This window comes from Tympanuchus pallidicinctus, unplaced genomic scaffold (assembly GCF_026119805.1).
Source record: "Tympanuchus pallidicinctus isolate F22 unplaced genomic scaffold, pur_lepc_1.0 scaffold3, whole genome shotgun sequence".
Classification (NCBI taxonomy): Eukaryota; Metazoa; Chordata; class Aves; order Galliformes; family Phasianidae; genus Tympanuchus; species Tympanuchus pallidicinctus.
In genome coordinates, this window is record NW_026294747.1 from 55,118,766 (window position 1) to 55,138,229 (window position 19,464).

At 42.0% G+C, this 19,464-nt stretch overlaps 1 protein-coding gene across 1 annotated transcript in view; it reads right to left on the reverse strand.

Annotated features, from left to right (window-relative positions):
• Positions 1 to 19,464, reverse strand: part of PELI2 (pellino E3 ubiquitin protein ligase family member 2) — a 64,850-nt gene that overhangs the window by 25,956 nt on the left and 19,430 nt on the right. The window contains exon 2 of the mRNA XM_052696643.1: positions 16,463 to 16,592. Coding sequence (XP_052552603.1) covers positions 16,463 to 16,592 — 130 coding nt within the window. The remainder of the gene's footprint in view (positions 1 to 16,462; positions 16,593 to 19,464) is intronic.

Sequence of the window (19,464 nt, forward strand, 5' to 3'; positions counted from 1 at the left end):
ACAGACCTCACTGAAAGCTTCCACCTGTTCAGCTTTACTAGCATTTTGGTTACAGATTTCGTCAGATTAGGAATGGGGTTTATGCTTTCTTTCCTCGATTTCATATGGTACATCCCACGCGGCAAATTGCTTATCTCTCTGGAATCCCATTAGTAACCAGCTCAGGAAATTAAGTTTCCTTGATAATTCCTTGGGATTTAAATGAATTAATAGCCAGCTGAAAATGGTTAAGATATTAAAACCACACAGTGCTCCTTCCTATTTCTCTCCTCTTCATTTCCCATACCAGAATACAATTAACTAAAATTAAAGAGAAAGGCAAATATAATACATAGTTAACAATCAATCTACTGGCGTTGTGGCAATCCTTACTTCAGTGTCACATAAAACTGTGAGGCAGAGGCAGTTATTCTTACTCTCTGTTAAGAATAAGGAAGTTCCTTCACACTTATGACAGTAACAACATTACTGCTACCACAAGGTAGATGAGCCACAATAACTGCCTTAATACCACATGCAATGGGGCACTGATGCAGTTAAGCAGACAAGCATGCTTGCTGAGGTCCTGCAAAATCAGTACATTACTGACAATAAAACATAACTGTGCTCACAACACAACACCTGTCCTGGACAAAGAGCTGTAACTACTTCAATTCTGGTCTCTAATCATTCAGTTTACCTTTTTATATGCTTAGCAAACCACCAGAACTCTGAAGGAATCCCTCACTGCAATCCGCCCAGCACTTGCTCTCTTTGGCCACTTGGGATTCCAAGCAACATAACTTATTATAGGTGTTTGCCTAGTATTCACTCAATAGACTAGGATTCATTTTATAACCATTCAGTGTTCTGCTTTTTTCTCCTAAATAAAAACAACACACCTGTGAACAGGGATGAAAAGATGCTGCAGAGTTGTTGTGCGAGCTTTATCATTCTTACTTTCACTTAGGGAAAGGAAACCAATGAGCTCTCACCATTTCTAATAAAGAACATCCAATTACTTTAACTATAGCAAAGATACTTCAAAGGCGAACAGCTAAACAGATGAGGAACCAGACTGTGGCATTCATGCTATGCTCCTGACCCCTTCTCCAATGAAAAGCAAAGGCAGACTAGTTTAGATATCACACTCCTCCTTTGTATTTTCCACTGCCCTTTCTGAAGAGTCCTTTTTTATATCAACATTTCACTTACACAAATCCTCAGCAAGTTACAGAAATGCCACAGCAAGTTTCTTCTCAAGAGATGATCTGCAGAGATTCCCTGCATTATTCTGTAGGCAAGCAAGGAATTTCTTTGGACTAGAATCTGCTGCACAGGTTTCTCACATACGCTACTTAACACACCATGAACTGCCATCCTGGGTGTTTTCAGATGTCTTCAACCTAGATGCTAATCCCATGTGCCAATAAAATTAAGGTCATCCTTCACACAGTCACAGAACCATTCAGGTTGAAAAGACCTCCAAGCCCAATCCTAAGCCATGCCCATGTTCTTCAGTGCCACATCCCCGTGGCACTGAGCTCCTCCAGGGATGGTGGCTCCACCTCTTCCCACTGAAACTGAACAAGAAGAGCATACAACACAAAAACATGTAGTTCTTGCTTGTCACAGTACATCTTTCTTCCTTCTTTCCTCCTTGCCAGGAGAGACTGAGAAGGCAGGCATTCGCATGGTACCAGATCCATATATTGATGTATTCAACACAAAACAAGCTCTTTGAAGAAAAAAAAATTTGGATAGAGCTCCCTTAATCACCCCTACTTCTAAAAATAAGTATTAAACAATAGCTACGCTTATTTTCCAGACAAAGAATTGTAAATTGCAGATTGCTACTTCAGTAAATGCTTTTAAGACCAGACATTTCTTCCAACTTGCTACAGACGTATATATGAATCAAGAAGCTGTTTGCTTGACTTGTTCTCAACCCTTAATTGCTGGCAAAGATACCACCATACATACACACTGCGGAAAAAGCCTCACGAAAATATGCAGAAGAAGTACATTCTGGAGTCATTAAAATCATACAATGAAATTCTAGCATGAATTATATGCAGTTTAATCATGTAAAGGAATTTGAAATATCAGGCGTCCAGCTGACATGTTCTTAGGTAGTGGAAAGTACAAGCATCAGACAGTTTTGGTGCCCATAATCCAATATATCCTTAAAATCTTGTGCTGAGACTCGAACTTGGAGTCAATAGCTAAAATGTCTCACCAAAAAAGGTTTACAAAGTGCCATGAAAAAAAAAAACAACAACAGTGCACTACCTGAAAATATCACAGCCATGACACAGAAATATTTGCCTAGAAGCTCTGAAGTATTCAATACTTGCCCTAGGGAGAACAGGTTATCAAATCAAACTTCAAGAAAACCTGTTTAAAGACACTACCCCATCACAAAGTTGTTTTTAAAGCATAAGTTTTCAAGGGTTAAAGCACAAAGTACCTGTGAAAGCATATTAATCAATGGTGGAAATACACCAGTCTAAAGCCATTTCAGATATGCAATTGTCCCCATCTCTTCCTGATAGCGGTGAATTGATGCACCAATACAGTTGATAGTTTTGCTACACTGCTATCAAACAAGTTGATTTAAAGACTAGAAAGTCTGCCAGAGCTCGCACAGATCCTCTGCTGTTGTAAGAACAGCAAGAAGGATGGCTTGATGTCCAACCTGCAGGCATGAAACACTGCATTACTGCTGAATAAGTTCCACAGACATAAGACCAAAACGACAGCAATTTGTCCTGAAGGAAGAAAGCTAGGCTGTTTTTATGAAGCTTTTCCAGCACACTTGCTACAGGAGAAACAAGATGAAATTCTGTCCAGATTTGGAAGTACTCATTTTATTTGTGACACGAGGAGACCACAGCTCAGCGGGCTGCTGTTACATACACGGCTGACTGACACTTTATGCTCAGACAGCCTTCCAAGCAAAATGATAGCTTTGAGAAAATGATAGCTATGAAAGAGCTGCATGTATCCTACATTTTTCCCCTTTGGTAGCAAAAGGTCCCAGTACCAAAGAAAATATAAAGACAGCAGAAGAGCTTGCAACTGAAACATGTAATTTTTAATGCTTGCCTCCGTGCAGCTCACATAGCAAAGTGCGTACAGTAGTGATTTTCACTACAAATAGTAAACTAAGATATAATCCAGTGCAACTAATACTCTAATTAGAGACATAATTACAGAAATACATTTACAGCTCCAGGACCTTTCACCCTCCACAGAAGCATGAAGCAGCAACAACACAACCAAATCACCTTCCAACCTGCAGCTTCTTGCTTTACAAAGTTCAGACCTACTTCTCTGCAAAGATTCAAGCCCAGAAATTCACAGAATTGTATCACAGAATCATAGAACCCATAGGCCTGGGTTGCAAAGGAGCTCAGTGCTCATCCAGCTCCAACCCCCTGCTGTGTGCAGGTCACCAACCAGCAGCCCAGGCTGCCCAGAGCCACATCCAGCCTGGCTTTGAATGCCTGCAGGGATGGGGCATCCACAGCCTCCTTGGGCAGCCTGTGCCAGTGCCTCAACACCATCTTAATATCTAACCTAAACCTCCGCTGTCTTAGTTTAAAACCATTCCCCCTTGTCCTATCCTGAGCACACCAGATTGTTTTTCACTCCATGTAAGAAGCCAATTTTTCACTCAGGGTGGTGACTACTATCCTACTCCTACTACCCAATCTATCCTGCTCCTGGAGGATGAAGGTTCTCAAGCAGTAGTGAGTGCTAAGCACAGCAGAAACATGTTTTATGTATTAAATGCAAAATGAGAGGGAAAATTCTCTTTACGAACCTCCGAGTGCAGTTTTATCATTTTTTTTTTCTCAGAAGAAAACGTTCAGCAGCACTTTTTCTAGAAGAGCTCAGCAAGAGCACCTCACAACAACCACATCCTCAGGACTCCTGGTGCCCCTTGCTGTGACAGCAGAGCACTGAGCAGAGCAGCATCACAGGTAATGGGCAGAGAGAGGAGTGGGGAGGGACAGTGACTGCAGAACGCTTTCATCCATCCTTTCAAACCTACTCATTAAACCAGAGGGCACTTGACCTACATATTTTCATAATATGCACAGCAGATTATCCGAAAGGGGAAACAACACACTGCAAGCTTATTTTTCACTTTATTCCCATATCATATGTAATCTAGCCATAAAAAGTTACTGGAGTGCATTATGAAACTGTCACTGTCAGAATCTGCACACCAATTATTCAAGAGTTTAATACAACAGCCACCTCAAATGTTAAATGCTTTATCATAGAGTGATAGAACGGCTTGGGTTGGAAGGGACCTCAAGGATCAGAAACCAAACCCCCGCCACACGCAGGGCCACCAACCTCCCCATCTCACAGCAGCCCAGGCTGCCCAGGGCCCCATCCAACCTGGCCTTGAACACCTCCAGGGATGGACGGGGCATCACAGCCTCTCTGGGCAGCTGTTCCAGCACCTTACCGCTCTCATAGCAAAGAACTATTAAAGAAATTTATACCCCTGGCAACTCAGAATCTTGGAACTCTCTTCCAGCCCAGCAGTTTCACAGCAATTCACACAGAGGCCACATCACACACACTGCCTTTGCCCTGGTTACACCTAACTGCACACCCCACAAGCAGACACCCAGCTCCACGAATTGATTGCAGTTGCTGTGAAAAGCACTTCATTACAACCACGTTCCCTATTTTAAATGTAAGGGTTCCTCACCCCCACAGGGCACGCAGCATACACTCAGCATAACAAACTATTGATAGAATGACTGCTGCAAAGGTTGAGCATCAATCAGAGCCAGATCTTGCTGACCACACCAAGCACTGAGCTCTCTTTGGGCCTTTCTGCTCAGCGTGCAGCTGTGTGCACAGAGCTATGTTAGCCTCGTATCAAGGAACCATCTCACTCCAAGTCTTCAGCTGGGCTTCATAAAACAGCATTCCAAGACCACACCAGCTCATTACTGGCAGTAAATTAGGTTTAAATGCAGTGATGCTTCATGAGAACAGGTTATAACTGCTTGCTTCCTCCCTTCGGCTGTGAGTTCCCCATTGTAGGAGCAAGGTGAGTGTGGTATCTAAGACTAATGCAGCAACAAACCACCAAAAAAAAGAGTGCATAAGCAGCAAACCATCACACTGCATAAATGTGAACCCTGGTCTGTCACTGAAATGGGATTAAACATCCTTACTATTCAAAGTTTTCATTTTAAAGAAGAAATAATTTCTGTATATTTCACAGAATATCTTGGGTTGGAAAGGACCTCAAGAACCTACCTTTCAATCTTAATTGTCCTTCAAATATGTTTTGATGCATTATCTGAGAAGCTACACAGATAATACACGAAGTTATGTACCTGCATCAAGCATTACTCAGCACTCTTCTCCTTCCTGATAAGGAAAGTCAAGAAAGTCGAAGCTGAGGCAAACCCTGAAGCACTGAACAGATTTAGAGGCAGCTCCAGTTTGTGAACTTTCACTACTGCTGAAGGCTCAATTAACAAAGCCAGCCCTAAATACAGACAGGGCTATGCACAGTCCACAAACAGTTCTGGCTAGGACATTTCCTTGCGGAAGACTTCCTAGACTTCAAAGCAACAAGTATGTGAATCATTGCAGCAGTACAGAAAAACGACTCTGCAGATGTTCCCTGAGTGCTTGGCAGAAAAATTACTGCAGGACAACAGCTGACATGAGGCTCCACAAAATGTCAAGCAGCCACTGCTCCAGTTCCTTCTGGAGTTGCTTTCAGCTGGAGCAAGATCTACTATCAAAGCAGCTGCGTTGCCACAACCCACCCTACACGCTTGATCTCCACTGTCCCTACCTCTGAGCACTGTTGTACACTGTTTTAACCAAGGTACAGTGGCTTGCTCAGAGCAGTGTCAGGCAGGATTGTTAGACTTACAGCTACGAGCAAGACTTTCTGGATATCAGATCTTACACACTAACAGTCTGCCATCGATGCTGTAGCTAAACACAAGCTAAAAAAGAAAGGATTACTGCATCATGAAAGCTGTAATGTTTGCTTGTTGAGGCAAAACCATCATTTCTCAGCATTTGCATAGCCTGCAATCCTACCTGAGGCAAATGTACTTCTTGCTACATTCCAAAACCTTTTCTTCCTCCCGGAGATTTGTTTGAAGCCATGCAATCCTTTGGCCTAGGATGCTGCCTCTGTATTCCTGTTTTAAAGTATGCATTTTAGTGCTTCTAAGGTTAAACACAGTCAGCTCCACTGTCACAAAATAAAACAGTTACCACCTTACCACCTACGTCCAGAAAAGCCTCAGCACATTAACTCATCCCTCTTGTCATTCGTACCTGGTGCTCATACACACCTCCCTACAAGCACGCTCACCGTTATGCTTCAAGTTGAATCAGACAATTTGCTACCCATATCAGTGCTTCACATCAGAATTTTATAACTGGGGGGCACAGCCATAAAATGAGGCAAACTGGAATGGAAGCAGCAACAGAATGTACACAGATACTGGTACAGAGCGGGTAATCCCAGAGCAGTAAGGATTAGAAATAAAGCCTGAACGCCACGGTTTGTACGGGAGGGGCAGGCTGAACTATGAGGGTTTTGTGATGTTCCTCACACCCACTCCTTAAGAAAAAGCCTTGTGAACTTGAACATCTGGAATTAAACCCCCACAGCAAACAGGAAGAAAGGCATTGTGCCAAAGGATTTAACTGTCGGATCGTAAAGGAGTTTTGTTCAACAGCCAGTATCAGAACTGAATACGCTGTAGGTCAAATAAAGAGCGCCTACTCCCGTTTAAAGAGCCATCTATCCAAATTTTAACACAGCCATTTTCATATCCATTGATTTTAAGCTGCAAATCTTTTTCGTCAAGATCCAATATTCTTCAGAAAACGACTGAAACGCTTTCATTTTTTTTTTTCCTCCAAAAATCCATTAAAATATTTTACACAGCAAAAGCCATAAAAACAGCTTACAAAATATACGAAACATCCATCACATCATCTAATAGCAGTGCATTACACAGTTATTTAACAGAAAAACGCTTCTGGAGCAAGGTTTTCAATGACTGAATGGGGCTACTGCGACTCAGGCAGATTTTTCACCAACTACTTGAGGCCGTAAGCAAATGCACACATCCAAAGGAATTCAGATGCACAACTTCCCTCAAAAATCCTTCTGTCTTATTTCTAAGAAGAAAAGAAAAAAAAAAAGCTTCTTGGGAACTTTTGTGTTTTTGTATGCAATACAATCATAGAGTAAGTGGGGTTGGAAGGGACCTCAAGGATCATCAAGCTCCATCCCCCCACCACCAACATCACAGCAATACTCTAAACTCCAGCAATTACGTGTTAGTAAAGTATGAAGAGACTAAAACTTAACTTTAAAGGACAAATATTTATCAAGGAAAACATGCTTAGACCTTCTCAGTTGCAGTTAAGGCTGTAACTGTGACATTATAAGGAAATAGGGCCGTCTCCAGCAATAAATTGCAAACACTGTTTTGACTTGTATTTTATTTATTATGCTACAACAGCAACCGAGCCATTTTTGTAATTAAATACCAAAGAAGAGCATTTGAGAAAGCTCTGAGGGGGAGGGAGAAGTTAGGAAGAACATTAAGAGCTATTATAAGTTTTGCAATGCAGCTTTCCAAAGCTGGTTTTTCATTTGGAACAAAACAAGAGCAGCTGCCCATGCTGAAGCAAGGTCAGCTTTGTTCCTGCTTGCCTCCCACCTGGACCACCAAGGCACTGCCTCATTGCTGACCCTCAGCAGCGGAAGATTCTTTGGTGGGCTGAAATAGAGAGAAAACGGTGCTCGAGACTGAATGTCAGCATATGGAAACAAGGAGCAAAGCGTTTCTGGGCTCCTCGGTTGACTGCGTGAAGTTTTTAATACGGTATTCACTATGAACCACAAAGTCCCACCCAAAGTTGATGGGGGCATCCTGCAGTCCCTGTCTTCTTTAGTATTTGCTCCAAACCTACTCTGGTAGGAAATTAAACAACTATAAGGTCTGGATATATGAAATACATAGCTATCAAAAGTGCGAGATAAATCCTATCTAGAGAAATTAACCCATGATGACCGAAGACTTTTGGACCATTCACATGCTTTACTGGCAGATAGAAAAACTTTTATTTTAGTAACACTCAGCGAGCATTCCTAAACATCAAGCTCAAAAACCACACCTCTCCCTCACCTTCTCTCAACCACATCATCTCCTTAATTACTTCTTTGCCTTAATAACCTCTCCTGGAATTCTGGATTCTGAAGGAGACTGCATGTCAAGCAGACGCATAGCCAAAATACTGTGAAGGAAATACCTTCAAAGAGAGGTTGGTTGTTTACCTGTATGATCAGCTTACGTCCATCCAACCCTCCACCCAGTGAGAGACTCCAAGCAAAACTACCAGAGAACCAGTTGTGGGGCAAAAAGCTCCCAGGCTCAACACTAAAGCAAAAGATTGAAGGATTGCTTTCCCCAAGTACAGCAGCAAGACTGAAATGTGAAGAGAACATCTAGAACTGAACACTGACTGCCAGCAGCGTGGCCCTGTTGCCAAGGAGGCCAACGGCAGGGATGGCGAAGGGACTGTCCTCTTGGATGTGACACTGGTGAGACTGAGTTTTAGGTCCCTCACTACAAACAGGGCATGGAGATGCTTGAATGCGTGAAGAAAAAAGCACTGGGGCTGATGAAGAGTGTTCGAGTTATGAAGAGGGGCTGAGGGAGCTGGAGCTGCTCCACCTGGAGAATAGGAGGCTGAGAGGAGACCTCTTCACTCTGCACAGTTGTATAGAGATCGCCGAAAAGAGGGGTCGGTCTTTTCTCATATGAGATGTGAGGAAACAACATCAAGTTGTGCCAGGGAAGGTATATATTGGACACTAGGAACAATTTTTTTCAGAGAGGGTGGTCAAGCTAGAATGGGTTGCTCAGGGAAATGGTGGAATCTTCATCTTTGGAGGTATTTAAGAAGTGTGTGAACACTACTTAAGAGGCTGATGGCTTAAGAGGCTGATGGGCAGAGTTTTGTGCTTGGACTTGGTTAGATTAATGGTTGGATCTTGTTCCCAAAGGCAGCATCCAAGGCCAAGAAAGGAGCTCTTCAGTGAAAGCCCAGTCCAAGGAAAATCACCATTCAAACACTGGCTCCCATTCACCTGAGCAAACAGTCAAACATGAGGCTAGCAGAGTGAGATTCCTAAAGGGAAAACGAAAATCCAACTCCAATAAACCAAATCAAGGTTTTCATGGTGACAGCAAGCAATACTCCTGCTTGCCTGGCGATATCAAAAAGCAGGGGAGAGATCATTTTTCATTCCCTGACTATGGTAAACTCAGCATAGGAGAGATCGCTCAGAGCTCACACTGATGTATGTAGTTGGAGAAGAACTCAGTACTGTACAACTAAGCAAGCTGGCAGTGTTAGGCCTATAATTAGCTTCCTCAAGTCAAAGTGATAGGCATCTGCTCTTACTGAATTAGAAGGCCAAAGTATATATTACCACACGCATTATCTCACACGAGGCATCTGCAGAGTCCTGAACTTCCTGAAGTACTGGCAGAATCACAATGGACAGGAGACATGTGCAAAACTTAAAAGACAAGTCTGTACACAACACATGGTCTTGCAGGGAGGTCACGTAAGTACAAGGTATGACAGAGTCAATGGTTAGAAAAGCTTGTTTTCATAGAAGGGCAGCTCATTGGACGATCCCAAAAGATAACCATCTTGTGGAAGCAAACCCTTAGTGTTAAAATGTTCTGAATTGTTCCTATGAAATCCAAACATGATAATGCCTTCTTTGCAAAAAAGCCCTGAAGTGCTGGGAGCATCCAGTGAACACAAAGCATCACTATAAGCATTTTGCTATAGGTACATCCTTTCAGAAGAGGTTATCCAAATGAAGGAGGTTATCCATTTTCTCCCTAAAATCTTCATGAGATGTTTGGTATGGAGTGTAAGCAGAATCCCAAAGTGAAGTAGCCCTGCATCTTCAATAAATCATGAACACTTGCCAGAGACCTACAAACAGCAGAACAGGAATCCTGTAGCCTCACAAGTCACTCTCTCCCTATTACTTAGTGAGCAGATGAAATTAATTACTCTTTATGCATGTATCATAAAGCACCCTTCTAAAACAAGTGCTTAAATTTTGTTCTCACCATCAACAAAAAATCTCAAAGAACTCTGAAAAATAAGTATTTTCCTATTTTTAAGAACAGGAGTAGCAGTGCTTTGCTTCTTTGAAAAGCTCCTGGTGGCCTATGAGGCTTGAATTGCTTCCTGCGTTTTTAGAACAACTGCTCCACTCAACAACCCCTTAAAACATAAGAGTCTCACCTACTGTTTGAGGCAGTTCCAGCTCCATAGCCCCAGGACAGTTGTGCCACACAGCTCTAAGTAAATACCACCTTATTTTTCCAAAATACAATGCTCCATCTATTTCAGATTGTTCCCCCTTATAGGACAATACAGTTTGGGATACTAAAGAAAATTTAGCCATTTGTTTGGCTGCATATTGCCCTTTCACCTAGAACACAACAGCAGATTTTTATTGCTTTTAAGGTTCTCACTTAGTAATGCCAACTTGCAATGATGCATTAAACCCAGAGCAAGTTCAAAGAGAAGTAACCCGTGTTCAGTTTTGGGCCCCTCACTTACAAGAAGGGCACTGAGGCCCTGGAGTGCAATCAAAGAAGGGGAACAAAGCTGTAAAGGTTCCGGAGCACAAGTCATATGGGGAAGGGCTGACAGAACTGGGATCGTTCAATCTGAAGGAGTTTCAAGAGATCTTACTGCTCTCTACAGCTTCCTTATAGGAGGCTGCAGCATGATGGGGTTAGCCTCTTCTCCCAGGTAACTTGATATAGAACATGAGTTGAGATAGGACGAGGTACTTGGCCTGAACCAAGGGAGGTTCAGGTTGGAATTTAGGGAGAAATTTCTTCTTAGAAAGTGTTATCAGTCACTGGAACAGGCTGCCCAGGGAGGTGGTGGGGTCACCATCCTTGGAACTGTTCAAGAATAGTGTTGATATGGCACTGAGGGACACATGCGATGGGTTGATGGTTGGACTTCATGATCTTAGAGGTCTTTGTCAACCTTAATGATTATATGATTACCCAGTCCATGCAATTTCACTTGATCCAAAATAAGCACTAAGTTACCCCTTAACCTTCAGGAAGACAAGACCAGCCTAGTTCTCAAGACAAGCACTCGTAAAACCAAATCCAGTTTATTCAGGATTCTTAATTGCCTTGAACAAGCATGTAACAAGAGAGATTCACCACTACACTAGATGGCCCCAACTTTCTGTTCTACATCCGAGACGAGCAGACAGAACATACAGAAACTAGTTAAACAGGAAGAAGCTGGTGTCAAACAAGTTGTCTTTTATTGAGTGGCTCTGCTTCTTGCAGTGCAAAGCTGCAAAACCCTATAGGTAGCTTCTTAACGTGATCCTTGCACACAGCACACCTTCCTCTGCCTCCAAAAGATAGTTGAAGTCAAGTAGAATCTGTTCCAAATATCAGTTTACAGCAGATGTTGTTTAAACAGTTTACAAGGAAAGCATTTTCTGATCTTCTGTCTACCTTCTGAAGGAAAAGCATGAAAGCAAAAACAAAATGTTATAAAAAAAATAATTGTGGTCTTCAGCAGTTTAATTCCCCTTCCTTTTCTGAACATCTGTTTTTTGTTAGAAAACATTGCAAAGTGATTTTCAGAAATCTTTGACACGCATTCTGCTCAGTATGACCCAAAAGCTTAGGAAGAACATCAAACCAAGTGACAGTTGTTATTTATTAAGCAATACAAATGAAATTGCTATAGCCATTTTCTTCCATCCTACCATTCCCTACTATCTGGGAGAGCAAAGGGGTAGGGACATAGCATGTTATGAAGATTTCATTTAATAGAAAAGGACATTTAACAGCAAGGAAACCATTCATCAAGCAGATGAGCCAGGGACTCTGCACAACTCGGGACTCTCAAGGCATGTATGCAATTAAGTTACTTGAGAACAAATTAGTGTTCCAAAAGCTGGTTACACAATAAATGAGCCCAACAAGAAATAAGAAAGCCACTGACAGGACACTGACAGCACCCTCCTCCCAGCAGCCAAGCTCTACAGCACTCATCTAGAAGGAGCACCAAAAGCTCCACAAGGATTTTCAGCCTTTCTACTCAAAATTCATCACGTACATCAAAGCAGACACAAGAACTTGCATTAGATAAGCAATCACAAGGATCCTCTACTTTCATTTTCTCTAGCCACTCAAAGCACAAATCGCAGCTCTCTCTCCTGACCTAATAACTACTTGCATAGCTGCCTTTTATTCTTTTGCAGTAGCAGCATGAAACTTGATGGGAGCTGCAGGAACCCAGCCAGGGACTATACAAGCTGCCTTTGTGATAGCACAAGGCAGAAGCCAGCTCGGCAGGTAACTGGATTTCAAGTCAGAAAGATCTTCCCCAGTCAGCTTGAAACAATGATTTCAGAGGGAGGGAAAAGTACGTTGTCTTCATCTACCACAGGTTGCCAAATGAAATCTTTTAGCCTAAGACAGACAGACAAAAAAAATAACGAAATCAAGATGCCCTTTCACAAAAAGCTATTACGGTCAGATTTTTTGTTGCGCTCTACAGCAATTCCAAAGCCATTTGCAATCTTCTACCGATTCAGCATTAATATCCGACAAGAAAGAAACACTTAGGTATCAAAACACAACATCCACTTGTTAGAAAGGAGCATTTCTAGTATTTGCTTGTTATATTGTACTGCCCATACAATGAAGCGCTTTCGCAGATCTCAACTGCAAGTAAGCTAACTCAGCAGCATCCTACACACTGCTACAATAGAGTTTATTCATGCTTTCAGAGTACTTCCATGGAATCCTGGAGGGCTAATGCCACCCCCTTAACTCTTGTATACAATTCAGGTTTCCAAATTGCATACTTCATGCAACTTTAAATGCACATTGAGCCATTTATTCTTTTTTTTTTTCCTAACCTACACAACCATGAAAGCGGTTCCAAAGCATTAGGAACTCAAAGAAACCCTAAAAGCATAAATACCTACAGTTGTGGGCAATTACATCATTTGACCATTCAGCATTGACCATTCACATTGTTAGTGCCCACTGCCAGCAACAGGACAGGGGAAGATCTCTCCCATGGCTCCCCCCCCCTACAAGAACTCCAACTGGCAGATTCCAACAGGGCCTTACTGTTGGCTGCAATGAGGAGGAAAGAGCAGCAAAGATCCACCTGTGCTTGAACAGAAGGAAAGCTAACAGCCCACTGAACCAACAGATGGGATGTATATGGGAAGATGAACATCTCTGCGTGGCAAAAATTGGGATCATACAGCCTGATTTACACAGGGCACATTCACCCACTTAAGATCTGTAAAAACACTCTGCCTCAAACATTGTTCTACAGAGATATTAAGCTGTTTATGTTTTTCAGTGAGAGAAATCTATCCCTCCCCCTTCCAGATATATGCAATTTTTTCTGAGTAAATAAGCATCCCTCTCCCTACCAAAAAAGGGAACACAACCCCACACCAAGAAACCTCCTGAACCCATCATTCTTAGGCCTTAAGATCCACATTCATCAGAAAACTTCTGCATAAGCAAAGCCTGTGCCTGGGTCTGCTGGTATCCAATACTAGATTCACTACCACACATGAAAGCAACAGTTAAACTAAACCAACCAAACTTCTAACACAATTAAAGGTTAGCTGTAAATAGCTCTAACATCTTGAAAATAAAAACGTGGCAATCCTAGCTATATCATGATGAACTATGAGATTGTACCCAAGGTTCAAGTAGTGCAATCAGAGGAAAGCTGTTATCAATTGATCAACAACTGGTGAGAGACTTCTTCGTTAGGAGTTCCAGGTCAATCCAAGTAATGACCTTTCTAAGTAAAACCCGAATGTAGAACTGGAGAGGTAAGGATACACTTTCTTTAAATATCAATTTTGAAGCTGCTGGGAGAAGTCTGTCTCAAATGAATGGCCTCGGTTCTGTGAAACGTGGACAGGACAATTCCCTGCGTGGTGTCTAAGCATGGAGTTAATAAAGCAGGTCTTGAAGTCAGGTGCATAACGTTGAAGATATGTATGCATATTTTAAGTGTAATCTGAAAAACCTGTGACTCTTAACCTCATGAAATGCTTTCTTTTGGAATATATCCATTAATAGGCCAAACAATTGTGGAGGGGCCAAAGAAGGTAATTTAGAAGGCAGAGAGGCAAAGAAAAGCAGCACTTTGGGGGGAGGGAGCAAAAGGCACTGATTCACATGCAATTATCTCAGCTAGATTTGCTACTGAAACCATTGCTGCTCCAGCTGTCCTTGACACCTGCACATAGCTGGGACAATAGAACATGACAAGCATCCTCTCACGACCTACTGCAGTTTTCAGGCTCACACACTAACTTCAAATCAGTGACAGTTGTGGTTCTTGAGCTGCTGCATTAATGGAGTTGCACAAAACCACTGCGGCACCTTATTCAAGCATCCATGCCACAGCAGCAACAAAACAGATGAAGACAGTCAGTGCCTCACTCACCACCAAAAAAGCATCAGCACCTGAGAGTAAAGAAACTTCCTTCTACTTAGAGACTCATTTCACATGGTGATGAGCAAACAAAATAAAACAACTTGTATCTGAAAAGCTGCAAGGGAGGAAACTTGTAATATCCTGTGCACTACAAGTTCCCACTGTTTTTCCTTCCCTAAGATTTAAACTGAAAGATTCAGAACAGAAGGAAAATGTTGAGGTCAAGTTGCATATTATTTTCCAAGAACAAAGCTCTCTGTATTCTCTACCTCCCAATATTTCTGGGATCATTTACAGAAGCTGCATGCAGAAGCCTTTCCTGGCAAAAAAGATTTAGGATATTGATGGTGTCAGAAAAGCCTAGAAAGTGTTTTAGAATGTAAATGGCCTTCCAGTGCATCCAAAAGTGCCCTGAAATTCACTGCATCACTGTTCTGGCAGGCACCCACCAGTCTCACCCCAGACAAAAGTATAAATACACAAAAGTTCTTTTATAAGGGTTCAGAGAAAGCGCAGAAGAATACATTCAACCTGACACATCCACCTGAATCCAGATCCTCAAAGAGAAGACCTTAACATCTCAGACCCTGTGTTATCTTTATAAGGGCATTAATTTGTACAGCATATATCCACACTACCATAACAGTGCTGATAAACATGAACCAGACACCTTGCCATGTGTCAGGCCTATAAATATTATGAAAGTCAAAAGCCAAAATACTATCTAAAGCCCAAATGCTTAAAACTACCTATTACAAAGTGTATGTTTGCATTAATTATGTAAAACACTTCTTTTTTGCATTTATTAAATTTTTAAAAACAGACCAATGTTCCCAGTGTACATGCAGACACTACAGATCAATGTATATTCTGATATTTTAGAAGGAAGTTTTTCAGCCAGAGGGTGGTGAGGCACTGGCACAGGCTGCCCAAGGAGGCTGTGGATGCCCCATCCCTGCAGGCATTCAAGGCCAGGCTGGATGTGGCTCTGGGCAGCCTGGGCTGCTGGTTGGTGACCTGCACACAGCAGGGGGTTGGAACAGGATGAGCACTGTGCTCCTTTGCAACCCAGGCCATTCTATGATTCTGTTCTATATATTTAAGTGTATGCTACTCTACATAGCACAAAACAAAACTCCTATGTATTAAACAATTCTCTAAGTTAGAAAGCACACTTCGGACAACAGTAGCTGGTGCCCCCATCAGCTGATATTAACAGTAAGAAGTAGGTATGCTTCACAAAAGTATGCATTTTTGAGTGTAACCACTCAGTATTCACCTCATTTGGCCAGAACTTGACACTCTTTCCTTCTGATACCAAGTATTTAGAGAGGAGGTAAGATGTCTTTTCACTGCTTCAGATATATTCTACCAGCAGAACCTTAACACAGACAGTTTTATATACATGGCTATGATAATATACTCATTGAAATGCTGTTCTTCCTCTGTCTATACCAGGCCTCAGATGAAAACATGCACTGCATATGAAAGACTCACAGGGATCTCCAAGGTTTTTTTTGTTTGCTTTGTTTTACACCATCCCAGTTATCCTCATGAAGAGGAAACACATACTTGTTCATACATGATCTTACATTCCAGTAAAAAATACATGTACTTCTCAGATATGCATTCCATGACTGCCGTGTGTCTCAGATAAGGCAGTCAGCTTTCTGAATAAGGACAGAAGGGTCAGATTAACTCATACCTGAGGTTAAAGACTACTTTAAATAAGTAACTGGATTAGAGATCCATATCTCTAGAAAGAAAATCCACTACAGACCTTCCAAAGCAAGTATCTGACTATCAGAGAACAAACCAGCAGCAAGATGAATCAGGTAGCTGGGATACAACCCAAGAACACCAGAAAACAGGATCTGCCTCTGTTATGTACCTTGGATGCTTGAGGAGTAGAAATCACGTGAACAGTGCTGGGCTTAACTCCATTTGCTTTAGGTCGCTTATAAAGGGCGAATCTGCTTTTCCTGCGTCCTCTGTCACCATTAGGGAGGGAGCCATTATACCTGGAATTGAACAAAAAAAGAGTCTGTCAAAGCATCAGCAGTTTGAAACACAGAAAAGGAAAGCAGCAATTTGGTCACAGTATCCTGACTGTTTCAAACACGGGGCTAAAAAACAAGGCACAGTCATACTAAGCTTTGCCACCTAAATTACTACAGGCATTCAAACGCTCCTTTCTTGCCAATGGTTGATGACCTTATTAAAGATGAATAAAGCTTCAACTACACATGAAACAATGAGCTGTTCAGCAACAGAAATAGTTATTGGCCTTTAGAATTAAAGGAATTCTGAAGAACAAGTCCTAGAACCTTTTGTTTAAATTCATGACATGGCGAGTTGGGAAAACGTCTTTGCACTGCTATTTGCTTCCCACAGATGATGCAAGAAGGGAAAAGACAAGAGAGAGAAAAGGAGAAATTTGGGAAAAGCTGGGGAAAAAAAACATACAGTTTTAACTCCAGTCACATAGAATGATTTTTTAATTTATTAAATGAAGCCTCTAGGAGTAGATTTATTATTAAGAGGAAATTGTGTTTTTGATTCATGTGAATCTATCTGAAGACTAGTTAATGACTGCCTTTATCAGGTGTAGCCCAGTAACCTTCAGTCATTCTTTCATCTCTCACAAGACAGAAACCCAATAGGTAAGTTATTAAGAGAAGCACTGAGCCTCACGAGGATAATTCCTTCCCCAGGGAAGGAAGGAACTGCAAGTTTCTTTGCAATCCATGGGCAATGAAATCACATTTCCCCCTCCCCAAAGATTTAGGAAGGGTAAATGCTTCTCATCACAGCGCCTCCACCTGTCACATTCCTGATAGCTTTCAGCTGGTCTGTGCTCCCAGGACTTGGCTTTACTGCAGATGCCTCTTTCACACCTGATCTTCAGGCCCTTCCCTGAAGACCTACAGCTGCAATTCCACTTACAGATTTATGCAGTTTTACTGGTGAAGTCTATTCTACCTACTGGATCACCTGTTTCTCTCCAGCAGTCTTTGTGATTAAAAGCTAACAGGAAAACCACCTGAAAAGAAGGTTTAAAGGGGACCGACCCCCTAGAAATCAAATGAGGCCCAAGAATTAGAAGTCCTTATCTATTTAGGGATGCACTTGAAAGCAGTCCAGCTCTATATCCACCACACCATCTGCAGATCTGAAATAGTTTGTAGCCCTACAGAAGCCAAATTAATGGTCACTCACTGCTCAGGCTGTAAGAGCAATCCTACAGCTGCCAACTAGGAAAAGCAAGAGAGTAACCTAGAATCATTTTTCATAAGATTACCATTTGGCATACATAACCAAGCAAGTTTGCCTTACAAGAAAACGTGCTTGGGGAGTTTTTTTTGTTTTGTTTGTTGTATATATATATATATTTTTCCCCCCAAAAGATGGGAAAAGTGAGGCAGACAAGGACACACAGCCTGCTTGCTAAAGCCCTGGAGCCCAGCCTTGCAGAAGCCCTACTTACAGCATCCAACAGATACCTGACAGCTCTATGGAAAATAGCTTCAGCTACACGTGGGCAGTACCTGGGGACGTGAGACCTGAACTACAGCACTGCTGAACATTCCTAAGCAGATAACAGATTTGAGATTATGCTCTCAAATTTAAGCGCTCTCAAACATAAAGCCAGACGTGAGGACTGCTTTTGATAAAGAGTCCCAGAGAGCCATGAGTAGTTCAGAGCTTTGGGCTGGGTTACAGCTCAACTTGTTCTGCCACTCCTGTTTTCACAGGGAAGATCACTTTGTCTCTCTGAAATATTAACAAAGATTCCCCAACACAGCAAAAAACAAACAAAAAAAACACTAACAGAAACAAACCACCTAGTTCACACCAAGCCTATTTGTTTTTGGAAGCTTGTTAACTCTGTGCAAGGAGAGTAGAGCTCAGTTAACACAGCTGATCCTAATCCCTAAAGACTGATTCTATATATCCATGACCCACAGGTAATGAATACAAGCCCTCAAAGTGTGAGTGATTTGATTCTGCAGATCCAGTCTTTTTGGATACTGAGACGGGGAGGTTTGGGTTGGATATAAGGAGGAAGTTTTTCAGCCAGAGGGTGGTGAGGCACTGGCACAGGTTGCCCAAGGAGGCTGTGGATGCCCCATCCCTGCAGGCATTCAAGGCCAGGCTGGATGTGGCTCTGGGCAGCCTGGGCTGCTGGTTGGCGACCTGCACACAGCAGGGGGTTGGAACTGGATGAGCACTGTGCTCCTGTGCAACCCAGGCCATTCTAGGATTGTAAGTACTGTCTTTCAGTGACACTATTATCACGATTATGTCTATACCTTCCCTAATGACAACATTCCTCCTGCATGGATTTGTGCTTGAAACCCAAAAAAAAAAACCAACAACTCCTGAAGAAATCATGTGAGTAGCATCGTTACTGGCTTTACACTCTGCAATTACATTTGCTGTGCTGGTACCATTGTTAAGCAGTCCTGATTTTATGCAGTTCTGCTGAAAGTCAAAACCAGACTTGGCATGGTTATCTTGTTTGGCTTTTCTCATGGTCGCAGAACAATCAGCTGCAAAGGCCACTTGACTTCACTACAGGGTTTTTTTTTCCCCCACCCTTGTTCAGAATTTAAACAGTTTTTAAACAAGAAAAGAAAGAAGCCACTCCAGGTTAAAGGCCTCTTGGAACCTAAATAGAAAGGAAATGCAAGCAAAATGAAAGCTTAATTCATCCATCCTGATTAGCACTGACAAGTTTTCACCAAGGTTTTCTTTGTGCCAATTTCTTCATTTCCTTTATATGAAAGGGCAGGACGATTTGAGTATGCACAACAAACAGCAAAAACTAATTACAGACTCTTAAGTTTTACTCTGATCAGATACTAGTGAGAAGCAATAGGACAATCACAA